The sequence below is a fragment of the Glossina fuscipes genome, unplaced genomic scaffold (assembly GCF_014805625.2).
Source record: "Glossina fuscipes isolate IAEA_lab_2018 unplaced genomic scaffold, Yale_Gfus_2 106, whole genome shotgun sequence".
NCBI lineage: Eukaryota > Metazoa > Arthropoda > Insecta > Diptera > Glossinidae > Glossina > Glossina fuscipes.
The window spans coordinates 198,732-217,355 of NW_023998449.1; the positions used below are offsets into that span (position 1 = coordinate 198,732).

General features: G+C 35.4%; 2 protein-coding genes across 3 annotated transcripts; one reads left to right on the plus strand and one right to left on the minus strand.

Moving 5' to 3' along the window:
- The first annotated feature begins 4,626 nt into the window (after positions 1 to 4,626).
- LOC119638664 lies at positions 4,627 to 5,862 on the plus strand. The gene is made up of 3 exons (XM_038035587.1): positions 4,627 to 4,671; positions 5,395 to 5,606; positions 5,667 to 5,862. The coding sequence occupies exons 1-3, from the start codon at positions 4,627 to 4,629 to the stop codon at positions 5,857 to 5,859; spliced, it is 450 nt and encodes a 149-aa protein (XP_037891515.1). The 3' UTR covers positions 5,860 to 5,862.
- A 1-nt stretch (position 5,863) lies between these two features.
- Positions 5,864 to 16,013, minus strand: LOC119638658 (dnaJ homolog subfamily C member 13). Of its 2 annotated transcripts, none has more exons than XM_038035573.1 (23): positions 15,364 to 15,555; positions 15,166 to 15,306; positions 14,937 to 15,081; positions 14,578 to 14,779; positions 14,015 to 14,519; positions 13,163 to 13,960; positions 12,956 to 13,105; positions 12,702 to 12,893; positions 12,526 to 12,645; positions 12,384 to 12,472; positions 12,159 to 12,327; positions 11,333 to 12,100; positions 11,045 to 11,274; positions 10,531 to 10,991; positions 9,056 to 10,134; positions 8,811 to 8,986; positions 8,231 to 8,753; positions 7,466 to 7,789; positions 7,247 to 7,416; positions 6,815 to 7,190; positions 6,637 to 6,759; positions 6,322 to 6,580; positions 5,864 to 6,263 (listed from the first exon to the last, which is right to left on the minus strand). In XM_038035573.1, exons 1-23 carry the CDS (start codon positions 15,553 to 15,555, stop codon positions 6,148 to 6,150), a joined length of 7,308 nt encoding a protein of 2,435 aa, XP_037891501.1. In that variant the 3' UTR covers positions 5,864 to 6,147. The 2 variants fall into 2 exon arrangements, with proteins under 2 accessions (XP_037891501.1, XP_037891502.1); XM_038035574.1 differs by having other exon boundaries at positions 6,148 to 6,263; positions 14,578 to 14,776; positions 15,364 to 16,013.
- Positions 16,014 to 18,624: the final 2,611 nt, after the last annotated feature.

Below are 18,624 nucleotides of genomic sequence, written 5' to 3' on the forward strand. Positions count from 1 at the left end.
GTCATCGTTCTACAATACATTAAATCTAGCTATTGCTGCATCTGCTCCGATTAAGCTGCGCCGACCTCGAAGCAGGTGACCCCCTGGTTTAATAAGACAATTAAATATTACAAGAATACAAAAAATACGCTAATCAAAAAATATTCGAAAAGTGGTTCTGCACTCGACTATCTCGCTAACTGGGTGGCGAGGCATAGATTTAACTCCCTCAACCACCATTATTACTGCAGATACCTTCAGTTCATTAAATCCTCTCTGTTTGCCAATCCTGAATACTTTTTTAAATTTGTTAACTCTAAAGGAAAAAAAAACCACATATCCCTCTCATGTTTCTTTTAATGGCCCTGAAATCTCAAATCAGTTTGCTGAGTATTTCCGACGAAACTTTTCGATTGCTAATTTCGATTTATCAGCAAACTACCCATATCCTATAACTAACTCTGTTTCAAATTCTAACTTGGTTATTACGGAAGATGACGTTTTTAAAGGGTTGAGTTCTCTAAAATATTGTTGTGCGCCAGGACCTGATCGAATTCCATCATGCGTACTTAAATCGTGCGCTGTCGAGTTATGTGGTGTGATCTCAAAGATTTTTAACCCGTCCTTGTATTTAGGTGTTTTCCCTTCATGTTGGAAGAGTAGTTTCCTTATTCCTATCCACAAGAGTGGAAGTAGACAATTTGTTGGGAACTACAGAGGCATAGCCAAGTAGAGTGTCTTGCCCAAGTTGTTCGAGCGAATTGTGACTCAGCATTTGGGTTATGCCATTAATTCGTATATTTCTCCGCACCAGCACGGCTTTCGGAAAGGGCGATCTGCAGTCACTAACTTGTTAGAGTTTACTTGTCATGTTTTCAAGGCTTTTTCTAGTGGCTCTCGGACAGATGTGATATACACTGATTTAAGCAAAGCGTTTGATATGGTTAACCATAACTTACTTATCTTTAGACTCCAAGCTTCTGGCTTCCCTTTCTATTTAGTGAAATGGATAAGCTCTTATCTGCACAACAGATCCTTCAGGTTTTGTTCAACTTGATCACCTCGGATGAATTCCCCGTTATATCTGGCGTACCTCAGGAAAGTCACTTAGGTCATTTGCAATTTGGTCCTGTACCGGTTGTAAGTGTGCTCTATGCTGATTGTGTACATGTTTTTTTCTTTTTCTTTTTTTCCCACTCTTATTTTTTTTATTGTACTTATACTAGGTTTCATTATTAATTAATATAAGTTTTGCATTAAGAGGCAATTGAACTCGACTGTTATTTGTTTAGATTAGTTTCATGTATAAGTAGAATTAAAATAAATAAATAAAGACTTCATAAGCGTACTTATCGCTGATCATCTGGTATGGATGAATCGGCTTAGCTATTTTCCTATTATTATTTTTACCCGTTAGCCCTAGTTGCCCGTGCTTTTAACACCCCTACGTACTAAATATCAGTTGAAGACCAATTACTTAGTAGAAGTTTCCTGTTCGTGTAACAGTGACACGATCAGAAAGACGTAAGAAAAGCGAAAGAGATGAGGCCGCTGCCTAGAGGTAAATGAAATGCGTTGTCTGGCATAGCCCATTGAGATGATGAAGTTAAACAGTACGTTGCTTGGAGAAGCCATGCGCATATTAACACTATCGCTTATCTTACCAAAATGCTTGTGTTAAGCAAGATTGACTATGCTTTGATAATTTATGGCAATAGCTGCAAATCTAATATCAACATCCTTAAACCGCTCTATCACCAAGCCGTCAGAGCAAGTTGTTATGCTTTTCGGACGACGCCCATAAATAATATTATAATTGAAACTGGTCTCCCAACTTTAGAAAACAGATTGTATAAGTTAAAAGCTAAAATACTCCCCAAGCTTGTTAATTCAAACAAATCCATTCTCGGTGATGACGTAAGGGAGGTTATTATTGCGAAGAAAATTCCAAAGGCACCATTTTCAATTGACCATTGTTTGTGCATCGCAAAGGAATTGAACATTCCTTTAAATATTTCCCGCTCTTTTGGTGTTAAACCTCCCTGGATTTTGAAAGACTGCTCTTTTGACATCTCGCTGTCTATGCACAAGAAAGAAGATACTCCAAATTACGTCTTCAGGAATCTAATAGCTGAGAAAACCCAAGTATTGGACAATACTGGGTGGAATCTTTTGTACGGCTCAAAATCTCCTGGTCTGCCTCCTGCTTGTGCGGTGGTAGATGCTACAGGACGGGTTCTTCTCAACCACATATTTCACAAAAGCACTTCAACTTTCATAACCGAAGCCAGAGCTATCCTTCACGCTGCCAACCTTGCCCATAAAAACATACTCAAAACCGTCATTGTTACTGACAGTTTGTCTGTATTACTAGCTACCCGGAACCCTTCGACTTCGAGATGGAGCACCATCAACAAATTAAGGAATATAATTACTACACCCGACGGAAAAATTAAAATGTTATGGGTACCAAGTCACATCGGTTTACTGGGAAATGAGCAGGCTGATCGAGCGGCAAAGTATGCTGCTTCTGCTCCTCTAATTATGGATGAAGGAAATTACAATACCATCATCAACACTACTCTTGCATTAACCCTCAATTAACTCCACCTCTATATCCAACAAATGTTGAGAAAACCAAGATCCAAACATTTTCGAGAATTCGCCTTGGTCATACAATTGCAACTCACCAATGGGTCCTGAAGAAGTCTTCTCCCCCAATCTGCTGTTGTGGACAAACTCTTACTATAAAGCACATTCTCTGCGACTGCCTCAACTTTTCCTTGGCTAGAAGTATTGCATTTGGAACGATTAACCCTTTGAACATTCTACAATCAACTTCAGAACAGAATATCAATTCAATATTTTACTTATTAATACTACTAAGCTTATTATCTAATATCCATTTATTTAAATTAGAGCCGATAGCCTGTGTTGCTAGTGCTCAATGTCTCTTTTTTTAGTCTAAGAATTCAATTCATTAGTCTAAAATTAAAATAATAATAATAATAGATCAAATTATTCCACTTCATTTCGTTTTATCTCAAATTTTACATAACTAAATAAAAAAGAAACTTTTGTGTGTGATTTTGTTATTGATTGCATAACAGTAGACAAACAAATGTGATATTTGCTCCTCATTTACCCATTACTTCTTGAAATAAATTTCGAAAACTGAAGGCCGTGCATACATAAATACATGCATACAACCAATTAGCTATCTATACATAATTAGGGCCCATTCAGCACATGAATTCAGCCTCGAGAATGCCAAAGTGAAGAAAATTCGGATATTTTCTAAAACTCTTTTTCTTTTAAATTAGCGGATATACTTCTTCTATGTTTTATTTCAATACAATTTAAAAGTGGAGAAAATATGTTATTTCTTTACTTATCCGCTTTAAGCCAAACGACGATATCATCTTCGAACAATTTACGGGGGCTGCTGTCCAGATTTTGCACTTCAAAAGAGAAGACCAATATTAACGAAAATGATACCTTGGTAATGCCAGCTTCGTCGCGAGCAAATGTTAACTAAAACATATGCAATAACCATACTATATTGCCAGATCTCCAGATCTTTGTGCTTCGTTGTCTTCAATAGGCCTTATATGCATTAGACATGTTTAGGCAAAGGCAGTAGCTTTGAAAAGGGCTCGTTAAAACAGAGTTGGGTATGGTTTGATATTTCAAAGGATACGTTAAATGATTTATTTCCTTGCATTTTTTTAAACACAGATTGTGATAGAAAAGAAAAATATTAACGGGCTTCGCCAGCATTTTAGAACGAGACATTAGTTCAATAAGTTAAATTAAATCGATCATTTAAATTTTTTTCGAGCAGAGTAATTACCGCATGCAGTGGGGAAAACCATGACTGTTCTTAGAAAATTCGAATTATCAAGTACGAAGAATTCTCAATTTTATTAGGTCAAAATCAAGCCGATGGTAGTACGGCAGTCCTTTGTTTCATATTTCTACTCCATTTCACTTTATCAAGTGTCATTAAGCCAATAGCCTGACGAGTGCTTTAAGACTTTAGTCTTTGAATTTGTTTCTTTGGCTAAATTAACTTAATGAATGTCCCAAATGCTGGATTTTAAGACAAAAAATTATTCATACAAAGCCAGCATGAATCTGTCGAATTCGTTTAGAGATCTATAGATGATACTTGGTTATAGAATAGCGGTACAATAATAAAAAACTGCTTTTGCAAAAAAGTTCCAAAAAAAAAAAAGCCTGGAAGTATCGCGTCATTGATTTAGTGGATAATCGCCTTTGATTTTGTTATTCAAATTTAAAGTTTTGGTGACGTTCATATTTGGTGCACTTTTCGATTATTTTCAAAGACTTAGGTCATTTTCTTTCTTGCAGCTGTGACTTTCTACTTGCAGTTGTAGATACGAAATTTTAAAATATTGCCACTATTTCTAAGAAAATAATTGACGGAATTATCGGAATTTATGAGTATACAAAATTTTATTTTATAACAACTTCTCTTACTTGCTCTATGCGTACTCAACAAATGCATTTTCACAACTCACAACACTGAAATTTACGTGGTATTATTCGAAATTTAAAATTTTTTTTACTATTTTTTGGTTAAAAACTAAATTGTTTAATAGGTTGTCCAAGTAAATAAATTTAATGAATCACAAAGTGTGGCGTAAACCTTTACATAAACGGAAAGCAGTAAGTTATTCAGAAATTACAAATTATATGCATATATTCCCTTGCTACATATATCTCTGGAATAATATCAAATATATTAAATTACATATTAAAAAAAAAGATTAATTTGCCAGACAATATTGTTGAGAAAATGGGTGTTCATCGAAACACAGTTTACGAATATGGCACCCCATTTTCACAAAGTCTGTGAGAGATGTTGAGACAAGGTAGCCATGTCCGTCCTTCCTTGGCACAAGTTTTTGTTGGAAAAATTGAAACGAATGCCGAACATGAATTAATTAACTGTATAAAATTCTTTCACACCAGCAAAACACTGCAGCGAACCATGTCCTACCATTAAATAGCATACTTTTATTCATGTAACGACTTTTAAAAATAAGACGTTATAGGGGAAGGGGTCGAAAACATGGTTCGATTTAAATCATTTTCAATAGCTTTCGTCGCGTCAGTACATTACATTGCATTATAAAGTAGGACAGACAAGCTTAAACAAAAACGCGATTCCGTTTCGAGCCGTATAATAGAGGGCGGGTTTATGTCAAGTCCTTCTGAGTATTATACATCCGCGACAACTATATGAATATATAGTTCTGCAATTTGGATAAACTTCTTGTCGTTATATTTACATTTTATGATTCATATCATGTTGAGTATCTATGATTCGCCTGGGGCGAATGCAGACCTCTGAGGTATTTTTAAACTGTTTGATTTAAATTCTTTCAGTGGAAGCAAATGCCTCTGTTTAGTAAACTGATCTATTACATGCAACCCTTTGTGGAACATCTATTAGATACTTGGCTGCAACCTTTACCATTTCCTACCATTCTTAAGTTTATGCACTCATGCATTTTAATGGTATTCATATTTCTCCCCGTTTTATATCCCATCCTAATAATGATCGTTTATTATGGTATATTGCAATACCTGATTGAGAGGTACGCATGCGCGCTGGAGTTAGTACAAAAAGCTATTTTCAGGCTTTCCTTTCATTTCAGTCATTTCGATATACGTTATACGAATAATGTGGACTTGATACATTATATTGATTATGTATTCAATTATCGAATGGCAAATGAAAAACATGCTCTATTTGTCCATCTATACATAGAGCGCTGGCGCTACGTGGCTGCTGCGCTGGCTTCGTTCGTCGATTATATGCGTCTAATATTGTGCTTGATGATGGGTTAAGACGTTTTTATTTTTTTACTGCTTATATTTGGATTTTTATGAACGTAATATACAATATTTGTTTTCAAAAAGTTACAAAATTTTGTTTTATGATTAGATCTTAGAGATGATTTTACAATGATGTGTATTATAACTTATAGTTTTTATTACCTTTTTGGAATTAAAAAGGGATGTTGTACAAAACACGCTTTTAAGAGGTTAATGTACTGTAGCTGTAAGTTTTTTATAGTTGTAATGCTAACAAATTAAATAAATATACACACAAAACTTAATAATAATAAATTTTTACTAGTCCACCGAGGGACGAGCTGAGGGGTCATCACGATCAATAGGTGGAGGCGAGGTCAAGACATCAACATTTTGTGCTGGACCTTGTGTGAGATAGCCGGCTGTAGAATTTAAACCTGTTTAAAAAATTAGTTTTCACATATATCATGTGATTAGCTCTTGTTCACTTTTTACCTGTTAGATACCCTCTAATGTTTGTATCCGTTATAAAAAGATCGTGGCGTTGATCTTTGAATTCTGACCACACTGGATGTTTTAATAATATTTGTGTAACACGGTCACCGTAATTTAAGTTATGTGTCATGCCTTTTAATGCAGCTACTATTTGTGCTTTAACAGCTGAAGCATTATCCACATAATCTAAGCGACTGTCCAACAAACCCAATAGGTACGGTATTAAACCTACTTCCAAAGATTGACTTATAAGAGCATCCTAAAAACGAGGTAAACTTTTTAAGACAACTTAAATTGTAAAATAAATTGACTTACATGCTGATATTTAAATAAGCGACTTAAAGTCTCGCAGGATGTTTCAATACAATTGCGATTATATTCCATGCACTTTTTTAACGGCGAAATGCATTCAGTTTGAGAAATAGCGCTAACACAAAACTAAACACAAGATTATCCTAAATAATATGTAATTTCTCATTGTATCCTATCTCACCTCTGACAGTGACAATTGATGTAATATTGATAAAGAATTCCGTGGTTGTACAGCAAGTAATTTAAGTAAGTTCGGAATATGACCTAAAACTGGTATATCATCAGCTAAGTTTGGCTGAGAACGTAATAGTTCCACCAAAGCGGTGGCGGATAAATCTAAAACATCTTTTTCTGGTGCATTTTTACTCATTTGGTCAACAAAAAAGTCTAAAAGATCTGAAAGAAATTGCTTCGGTTTACGCAAGGTCCAGGCAGGATTAGCTATGAACAATCTTAAATAAACACCGGCCACCACTATTTCATTGGACACTATGTCCTTAAGAATTTCTGGGTCTTTCCATAAATGTTTAAAATTTAGTTTTTGGGCAGTATAAAACCTATAAATAACCCGTTTCAAGGATAATATTAAAAAAACAACAAAGTTACGTCATACTTTGCAGAATTATCAGCCACAGCATCAGAAACATTATTTCTCGTTTTGTCATTCCAAATAAGCTCTGGATGTTCATGCACAGATTCGAATAACTGTACAGCTGTTTGCGGGCACTCAACCATGGCATCCACAAATAAGGCGGGCAAAAATTTAGATATAGTTATACGGACCTTTAAAGAACTAAATAAATATATTAAAAATAGCACTTAATTTTTTTACCTTTGGTCCGCTTAAACGATCGGCAGTCATTTTGGCTAGAATTTCAGCGCACATTTCCCTTAAGTGGGGATTACGGGAGTTACAAAACATATCTAGCAAATAAATCACAGCCCCTTTCATTTGAGCTTCCTTAATCATTTCCTGAACGTTTATCAAGCCTGATAAAGTTTCCAATACCTTTGGCTGACTGGCAAGTAAGTCAGGATCTTTAAGGCTTACTAAAAAATTTCCCAGCAGCTCACAAGCGGCCATTTCACTAACACAATCCTTGTTGCGTGAAACCAAGGCTACTACTTCCAAAGCCGCGGCCTTTACCGCGACGCTCTAGTATTAATTGAAAACAAATAAGAAAACAGTATTCACCTCGTAGGAAATCTCATATTTACGTCTCCTCAAAAAATACTCAAGTACTTTTATACTTTGATAGCATAAAATAATAGGATACCATTGTTAGATCTAAGGACTACAAATGAAAATGTATGTAAACGTCTAATTCCTTCGTCATTATGCTTTTAGGTAACGTTCGCAAAAACTCCATCTGTATATTTAATCAAAAAATGTGTCTACCAACTTAATTTAGGAAATCTGATGGTATGCAAGATGGACATTTCACTTTAAATTTTTCATATTTTACGGCATAAAAACGAATGTTACAAGCAAAGAACGACAAAAGCAATTCATCAAATGCAATCTTAAGATGCTTTCGAAAGTATAGTGGAAGTAAGAAACATAGAATTAATTAATTTTTCTTTACTATGAACTTACCTCTTTAAATACATTAGTGCTTAAAAAAGCAAAAATCATGTCAAAACTTCCAATACATTTTACCTCTACTTCGGCATTGGCTTTGATAACAGCAATCAAAGCCTTTAACACCATGATTACATGTTTTTCGACGTTTTGGCTGTTAAGAAAATCATGTATACATTGCGGTTGTATTGGTCGTTGATCCATAATAGTATCATTTTCCGATTTTTTGCGACTTTTTGAACGATTGTAAGCATTCAAGACCTCATCGAATGTGGACCCAGAGTTAAACTCTTGTTTTTGTTGAACTTGCCTAAATTGTGGATGGTTTGCAGCTAAAGTGGGTTTGAGTATTCCATCACCACCACCGCTCCGCGATTCAGTGTACATTATTGTTTGAGTTTTACGCAATGTGATAAATTGATATGCTTGTTTCAAATACAACAATAAATCCATAGTAAACTGTTTGGGATCAACAATAGGAAAAGAGGGCATATCATTGTAGATGCGTATAAACACACCGCCTATCTCCAATTCACTTCTGGAAAATGACAAACAGCTGTCGTTTGAAATTAAACAGTAACTAGACTTATTATACTTATGGGCGTCAAATTCAAATTTCGCAACTAGACCGTGTATTAATTTTATATCATCAAATGTTTCTTTAGTGGCAGCACCACGTTGTTGATCAAGAAAATCTATCAGCTGAGCTCTAGTACCGTTATCCCAAATCAAATAAGGATTACGGGTGTTTGAGGTTAGCATTTTTAAAATCTGAAGTTATAAATATTTTTTTGATTTTTGTATTTTCTTTTTGGTAAGATCTTTACTTTATGTATTTACCTCACTGTCCTTTTCTTTGGTCAGTTTATTGGCTATAAATTTGGTTAATAATCGCTCTAGAATTTCCTTAATCCAAACATTCTGCGCGTCGCTAGTAACATTATATTTCTGTTTTAATAAATCTACAACTTTTTCGCTTTTTATAGGCGATGTGCTCTCTAAACGCTCGTAGCTAGTAGCGGAATCTTGTTTGCTTATAGCTGAAGATGTAACTGTTGCCAAAGTTGTGGACGGTGAGGGGTTTGAAGATGATTTTGCCAAAGATGAGCTTATCATGTTAGTTATTTCTATTCCCGATGTTTTCGTCAGCTGTTTGTTCTGCAACGGGTTCTGTGCGTTTTGTGTATAAGCCGAAGTGTTTAATTTCGGTTTTGGAGGTAAAATCGCTCTATTTAATCCCCCGGTAGTAGGCGAATTATGACCAGATGAGTTCTGAGTTTGGTTGCTTTCCAATTTGTTATGTAATTCTAAAGTATATCCAGCTAAAGCTACACAGGCAAGTATGGACATTTTGGCTAATGTGTTTGCCTTCTGTTGTTGATTAGTTTTATCATTTGCCTCCACCCCGCTTTCATCCAATGTGTAATCATATTCAAAACAGAACAACAACAAAGACCAAAGCACCCCATTACAAACCAAGTTGCACTGTAACTCATAATTGTTAGCTGCTAAACTGGTGACCAAGCCTACGGAGAGCGAGTGCTTGAAATAAATCACGCGACAGACGTCTGCTATTAGACGTGGTAGGGTAATAATTTTTTGTTTGCACTTCTCAAAATTGCAAGCGACTTCAAAGCAACGCGTAACATTTGAGATAACTTGATAATGTAATGATTCTGGTTTGGAGTCGGATCCTAATATGGAGACACATCGATCATATGCTTCCAACAAAGCTTCTATGCCTTCCTCTCTTCGCAACTCTTCCGTATTTAAGGCAGAGCAGTGAACCGTACGATAGCACAACTCAGAAGCGGCGGTAAGCAACTGAGTTTCTTTAGAGAACAAATCGTCATCTTTGGTTTCCAAACGTATAGTTTTAATTAGTTGAGGATAGCCAGCATATTTATAAGGTCGTAAAACTTCAGTAAAAATAAAAAAGTTACGGTATAATTAATTAAATCCCTGCCAACAAATCTTTTTTTACAGAAACTTTGTAAAAATTTGGTCTGTTAAAAATGCTTTTTGTAATAGACCTTAAGAGAGTTAGGTGCAAACGGAAAAAACATCGCCGTGAAAAATCTGTGATAATCTATACCAAAGACAAATCCTTTAACATTAGTTTTCTAGTTTTTTTAATTATCGTGAATAGCCGATAAATTAAAACAGTTTTCGGATGTCTCTAGTGGATACCTGTACTCTTTGTGAACGTTTGTAAGATATCAAAAATATTTAAATTATTTTATTGAATTGCTGCTGTCGAATTGTAGGCATCCTGTTTACAAATCCTTTTTTTTTTTTTGTTTTACTCTACTTACCATCTGCGTACCGTTCAAAAAGTATGCTTTGAGTTCTTAATACTAGCACTATATTATTCGGATTTGGACCACCTGCACTCCAGACGTTCCTTGAGCATAAGAATTCATAAGCTTGATTGACTTTTTCGAATATTTCTCGTCCATTCGGATTTTTGTCGGGATGATACATTTGTGCCAAACGGTAATAGCTTTTACGTATCATTGATTCGTCCGGCTTGGGATATTTATTCAAATCTATGCCTAAATCATTGTAAGCTTGTTGGACGGTCATTAGAGGTGGCTTTTTCTCCACCTCTCTACGCCAAGCATCCAAGGTGTGTTTAAGTAACTGAACGGGATCAGTGATTGGCCAGTCAGGAAACTTTTGTGTATCACATAAATGACGTAAATAATAAATATGGCAAAATAGTTCATTTTCTAACTGCGGATAACTAATAACAGGTATAGCAAGGTATGGATATCTAAAAAATATACGCATGAGGTTAACCTTTTTCCTTAATATGAGTAGCCTTACCTAGCCATTGTATGTCCTTTAAGACGTGGAGTGAAATCAGCTATATGAGCCGCTATTTTCTCTATTAATAAACGCCGCATTTCAGAACTCCATATTACCTCCGGTGTATCGAAATCTCCTAAAAAGATTTCAGCAAATTTTTCGGCAGTATAATTTTCCAAAAAACAAACCATAGCTTCGGGTAGCAAGTGACCCAAAATACTGCGATGCATTATGCCAGACTGCGAAGTCTGCGGTGAACTGCTTCGTTAAGGAAAAGACTAAAAATATTCAAAGTATAACACTAACCTCTTCACTTCTAAACCCTTGTTTCATGTGTGTCATTTTCAGGAATTTAGTTATAGGCAAAATGTTGCTTCCACTGTACATTAGCATAAAATAAAAGACCCCAGTTAAATAAATCTTTGGCATTTCAGGATTGTCTTCCATTATTTGACACAGTAACGTTGCCACTCTTTCCAATAGGCCAGGATCATGCGTTAAACTTACTTGAACAATGTGAGGTAAACAAATAAATTCGGATAGTTTTCGGGACAATTTAGGGCCTGGTATAAGGACAGCTTGCCCGTTTTGTGTCCTTGATGGGAAGAAACTGGTGCATTTAATAAATACATCTAAAATCTTAGAGGCCAATTCAGTTTCATTGTAAAGAGGTATTCCTTTCGCTATAAGGCACCATTTTAGTTGGGGTATTTGTTGCAGGGAACGCCAACCATCCATTCCTATCGCCCAACAACGTGTTTTGGGAGTAATAACACTCTTCGTCCAAAGTTCTTTTAATTCGCTATAAGTAATTGGTCCTTGTCTTTCGGGTTTTTGTCCGTCTTTTTCAACGTTATAATACCAATCTTTTTCTTCATAATGTTGTGTGTCGGGTCCTGCTTCTATTAAATTTGTTTTAGTATTTGGTTGGAAGCGGCCTTTGTGTAAGTGAGCCAAAGTTATTAAATCTACCAAACATTGGACATGTTCCACCAAAGGACGGCAATTCGATTTTTCCAGCACCAAACAAGAGATAAGGTTAATGAGAGCATCTCTCAAGGAAGGAGAAAAGCACTATCATGAAATTAAATATTAGGTAGTTGGTGAATTTAGTTGTCTTCAAAACACGTACGCGATCACACAGCTGCAATATGTATGACATATCACTAAATTGGCCAATTTCCTTATGATAGCGCCTGTAGACTTTGGCTAATGCTTGTAATGAGGTTACTGTCAATTGATCATCATTGATACGCTGGCGGCACAAAACACGGCGGTAAAGAGCGTTAAAGAGTTCCACTCTACAAAAATTTTAATTTAATTGAAAATGGAAAGCATTGCAAACCGACAAACTAACGGGTCCTTAATTAAATTTTGAGGCCAATTGTCTTTCTCCAATATTAATCGTATGTAATAATCACCGATTTGTATTTCGTCAGCCAAGGACTGGAATTACATTCTCAAGTCATTACAATTTTTATGTAAAATTCATTCAATACCTGGTAAGTAACCTGAAATTCTTGATAGTTCCATGCCACAACCATATTACCAGCCAGATCCCGATCATTCAAAAATTGTCGTAGCTCATTTTCTAAACTTATTCGTAATTCCTCGCGCGTCTAAAGGTTGATATTTTTTGTAACATTAATTAATACTATGAAGAGAAAATAACAACCTTATGGTTCCATATAAGATTGGGTAAACTGTGGTCTTTGGAAAAATTACAAAAGAAGTAAGGCAAGTTTATTATAGAATCGTTGCTTTTTTTTCTCTGACGACGATTTCTTAAAACCACCGGGCGATTCTTTAGCGCTTGGGCAGCGGGGTCCTGTTGATCCAACAAACTCAAACCCCAATGTTTAATGCCCTGGTATAAAAATTGAGTTTCGCCTTATATAATATGGTTTTTTTTTTTGTTCAAATTTTTACCTGCAAATGTTTTTCGATAACATTCTTGGGGGACTTATTGGAATGCTGTATAGCAAACTTTAGATTATCACGAAAATTTAATTTATCTTCTTCCACATCGATCTCTGGAACATTATTTTCACTTTCCAAAAACATCAGTAAACCAGCCGGCTTCAAAAAGACCAAATCAATTATATGTTTACGGTCCCGATGATATCTTAAACTTACAAATATCCTTTTAAATAACTCCATTGCTTCGTTATTATCTGTTATCCACAAAGCAATTAAATGTCTTGATAACTGACGATGTGTGGCTAAAGTTGGATCATTAGTGGGTGTATATAAAGCCACCAAAAGATGACGGCACAAGGCAGCCTCGTCTAAAGCTAAAGACTGCATTTGTTGAGCCACTTTCAATTCACCTTCTTCAATAATGGCTCTCAACACCAACCCTGCCCCTTTAACTATAGCTAACGAGGGATGTTGAAAAAGTTTATAAAGATAACGCCCTCTTTCGGCTACTAATTCCAAGAGAGTGTCGAACTGTTTACCATCGGTGGTTTCGCTATAAGGCACACAAAGAGCAAACGTCAGGAAATCCAACATGGCAGAGAGCACCAGCGCTCCACTGCCATGACTTACATGCGTTGTCCACATATTAAGTAAAGTCTCTAAGAACGTTCTCGATGACAATATGGACGACTTATTTAATTGCTCTTGCTTTAAGTCATGATTAGCATTTACAGAATGCATTAAAGAGTTGATCATATCAATGGCAGCGTAGGTAACAGCTAAATCCTTGCGCCGCAGGGCTGCCACAATTTTTGTACCGATTATTTCACGAAAACCTGACAAATGAGTAAAAGCTGCATAGCCTACTTTGCTGGCCAGCAGACGTGTAAGCCCATGAAAAATTGCTTCTAACTCGAGATTCGTTAATTGAGCAGTAGGATTGTCAATTTCCTTTTGAGCCAAGGCTTGTAGAGCGCTCATAATTAGTTTTTCTTTATTTTCGGCAAAAAGGCTCTGCAAGGATATGTTTTGAATTAATTACCGCATTGTATAAACAACTAAGCTTACATCTTGAGTGACGCTGTAGTTTAGACCGCTATGGGGTATATTGGCGTTAAAACGTTCTAACACTTCATAGCGTTTCGAAGGATTTTGAAAATTGTTAATAACCATACGTAGTAAATTGGCTTCAGTCTCTTCATCTACCCAACAGTTTAAGGGAACATAACGTTTACCGCGCGGCGTATTAACAATACTAACGTGAACATCTTGATTGCCGCTTGATCGAACGGCATCAAGCAATGTGGCCAGCAATGAATCGCGATCATTCGTGGTATAAGCTCTAACATAACCATTTTTATATTCAATCCAGAATTTTTGCAAGTTGTCGTTATCCCGCACCAAAGCAAAAACATCGCATAAGGGGCGTAGTGTACAAACGCTATAAGTTTGAGGATCACGTTCTAAAAGAGTAACTTCAGTTAAACATAGGATGCGCTTGACAGGATCTGGATGGCGTGTTGTAATCTTTTGCACTGAAAATTCAGTCATTGAAGTCTGAAACTGATCGCCGCTGTAATAAGTTGAAGTTAAGGTACAAGTTGAACTGAAAGAACACGCAGTAGACTTGCCTGTATTTTCCGAAACGCTCTTTCTCGAACTGCTCCAACGTTATTTGGGATTTAAGTATTTTAATATCAATGGCAAGGAATTGCAAGGAGCGCTGTACAATATTCTGTACAATTTCATGATGATTTAAAGCTTTAAAAAGATGTAAGCGGCTAAAACCGCCGTACGCCATGACAATACCGCCTTCATAGTCAGAAATGCCTGCTTAAAACGTTCGCAAGTGCAATGTAAGATATAACATAAAATTGTATGGATAATGAAACGCAGGTTTATAACAAACATAGACAACAATAGCACAACAATAACAGAATTTTCAGACTGCAGCGACAAGAAAAATTAATTAATATAAAACTTATAATACCTATTATGCCTTCCATATCTTTATACATGTAACTAGCTAGTATTTCATTAGTTGTGGGATCCAGTTGATCCAGCGAGCAAGGTGTAACTTCTAGAACTGTTGGCAAACTAATGCCTGACCAATGATATTTGTAAGCGGAAAACCGCTATTGAATGTAAACAAAAGAGTTACTATAAATAACAGCGCAAACAAATGCAGCAGGCAATGTCGGCTTTTATTATTTGCTTACTTGCGAATTTTTCGGTTTATCAGCAAACTCTCGATAATATTTTAATATAGAACTTAATATGTCGTTGCGATAGTCAGAAGACAACTTTATTGATTCCAGCTTTTTATCTTTTTTCACAGTGAGTACGAATTCGTTTGGAATCTATTAACGAAAAATAAAATTCTTTATTTTTTTAGAGATCGCTCATATCTAACTTACATTTGTTGTTTTGCTGGGAGCCGCTGAAACTATGTCAGAATAAGACCAACGATTGGTAAGATCTAATTTATCTGGATTATATGTGCAGATACCAACATTACCGACAGCCAGTATCCGTCTATATCTGCCTTTCCAGGAATGTTTAGTAACCAAGAAACATTCCATGTCAGTGTTTTCTTTGGACTGCACCATTTTTAATGTATTTAATCTCTGCTTAAATGTTTTATATTTACTGTTGAAGCCTCTAATCTAATGGTACTAAGATCATAGCAGATGTAAGTATGCAAAATTGATAAGTTTATGTTAACAATTCCCGAAAAGTGATCGTGATGTGAATCATCTTGTTGCAATGACTAAATTTTTCGACTGTTTTAATTTTGTTCGGAATTTTTCCAAAAATTGTTACTACACCAAAAAGTCATCACTCTTGCGTTTTTCCTTCTTTACTTTGCTTTTTTAGAAAAAAAGGGGAGTAATCGTCATGCAAAAGTTTCTTAGTTTTCTTCTTCGAATATAGCGATTATCAATGGTAATTTTCTTTGGTTACGCAGTTTTTCCATGTAAATTTTGCTATTTCTTGTTCAAATATTTTACGTATTAGAACTATTTTCACAATTTACAAGCATCCGACTAAAAACTTCTGCGAAAACAAAAAGAGCACAATAAAAAACGTTTGTCAATTAGAACAATATTACCAGCTTTACTTAGCTTAATGCTTTGTTGGCGAAAATTCAATCGTTCGGGAACTTTGGTAAATGCTATTTATCAGCTGATTATGTATTCATAAAAGATAAAGAAGACTGAGGATGAAACCAACTAAAATGTTTGCTGATTTATTAAAATTTTCAATGAATAAATTAAACGCAAATAAATTGAAAAGTAGGTGAACTTTTTATTAAATTTCGCTAACTTTGGCCAATCAAAACTAGGTAAACAAAAGTAACAAGTAAACAAGTAAAAGTAACAAAAGTAAGAAGAACAAATAAACACGCTTTTAAATCAAAGTTTATTTTGCAAATTCCATTTTCATGTTGCATAATCTTAAAGCGTAATTTTTACATTTTAACATTATTATTGTAGTGATGGCGATGATCGTATGTATGATAAGTGTATGAGATCCTCTGCAACTATTAAAGGAAGGAATTCCTCTTTTTCCTTTCCACTTTGTTCGATCGGGAAGTCCGAGAACTTATGCGGATGCATGAAAAACACCTTGCAATGCCTTTTTGGTAAACCAAAACATATATGAAATTTTGCCATAAAGTTACTTAGAATTCACTAAAACGCTATATAATGTACAAGCGTGGCCAAACATCCTTAAATCATATGTAATAATTACTTTTTGTTTTGGAGCGAAATGATCTTAATCATTAAGAACTATTTTCATTGAATTCGTCCAATTGACAAACCTAACGCGCTATAATTGGATCGACGACAATTTGTTCGAAATTTAATATCAATGACGGTAAACATGCGGGGTGCGGTATAAATGAGAATTAAAAGATATAATACTGTAAAAGTTCCTTATTCGCGGGGGATACGTTCCATAAAAATGCCGCGAATACAGAAACCTGAATACGGAATGGTAATTTATATGGGATTATTATGGGATTAGGGGATACGTTCAAAATAAAAAAATAAAGTATATAAAAAAATCAATTTAATTGAATGCGAATGTGAATTTAGTTTTGCCTCTTTAGACAATTTGTTATTTGGGGAAATTACTTAGCTGAAATGAGCTAGATTTGGGATTATCGCAATAATACTTCATTCATTTATTCATTGAGTAATAAGGTTCCTTTCATTCTGTTTGTTTAGATTCCCAAAAGCCCGTGAAAAAAGAAATTTATAGCCACGAATATGGGAATTGGTCGCATTTTTTGCATCCGCGAATAAAGGAAGCGCAAGTAAAGAACTTTTATTTTTCTTATATAAAATATGAATGAACGAACGATCATTCTTCGTTCTTCGCAGGGATTGCAGTTTACAGCGTTTATGTTTCCTGGCATATTACGGTATAAAAAGCATATTGGCAGTTTCTATAAGTTGTCAAACTCGAAGAATTCCTAGTTCGTCTAGGAGTACACTTAGAAGCCAAGCAGTACAAATGCCAACATGTGTAAATATTTCAAAGGAAATTGAAATTTTTCTGGGAAAACGAAACCTTCGTACAATCGGTAGCAAAGCTGAATTAAAACAAAGACTGGTCGAATATTTAGAAAAGAGGGAGAGGACCTGTCCGTATTTGAATTCGAATATAATATCGAGGCAGGGGAGCAAACCGACAACTTGGGAGTAGCAGAGACTGCAGCTACAGCAGGGGAAAACACAGCGAAGAAAAAGACGAAGATGGTACAAGTATATCCAGCGTTATGCAGTTTGCAATAAATGCAACACCAAACGCAACAAATAGAATCAAAAATTGACGAGAAAATTTCTCACTCAATTATCAACCGTACAATAGTCAAAGAAAAATTTGACCCGTTAGTTGGAGCACGGTTTCGGCAACAGGTGAGGAAGCTGCTATTAAAGGTAAAATATCAGAAACATATCGATTAGCGATGTTTCGATAAAGCATGAATTTCTGGTGGCAGATATAATGGACGAGGTAATATTGGAGATGGATTTTATGGCAAAAAAAAATTTAAAATAAATTTAACATCTATTTATAACCTGCTCCTATATTCCCCCAAATTCTGATATCTCCGTTTCCAAAAAACACGCTGCCCTCATTTGTGAAGTAGCCAAGCGGTCTAGACCCACCGATTTGGTCGTTGCATTGGGTGACTTCAATTTGCCTCAAGTCAGTTGGTGTAGCACTGATAATTCTGGCTGTTTGGTTCCCACTTCAACGTCTGATAGGGCTGTTGTCCTCTTTAGTGAATTGTTTGATCATAATTAGGGTCAATATAATCGTACCCCTAATTGTAATGGTAGACTGCTTGATCTCTGCTTTGCCAATTTTCCCGAGATTAACGTAAATCGTTGTCCACCTTTTAGTTTACCTGAGGATCCTTATCATCCATCAATATATATGATGGTTTGTTGAAATGCCTTAATGTGCCAAATCAAACTTCTTTAAATATTATTATTATTATTATTTTAATTTTAGACTAATGAAATGAATTCTTAGACTAAAAAAAGACATTGAGCACTAGCAACACAGGCTATCGGCTCTAATTGTAAAAAAGAATAATAAAATGTACGTTAGATAATGAGCTTAGTAGTATTGATAAAGTAATGTACAGAATTGATATTCTG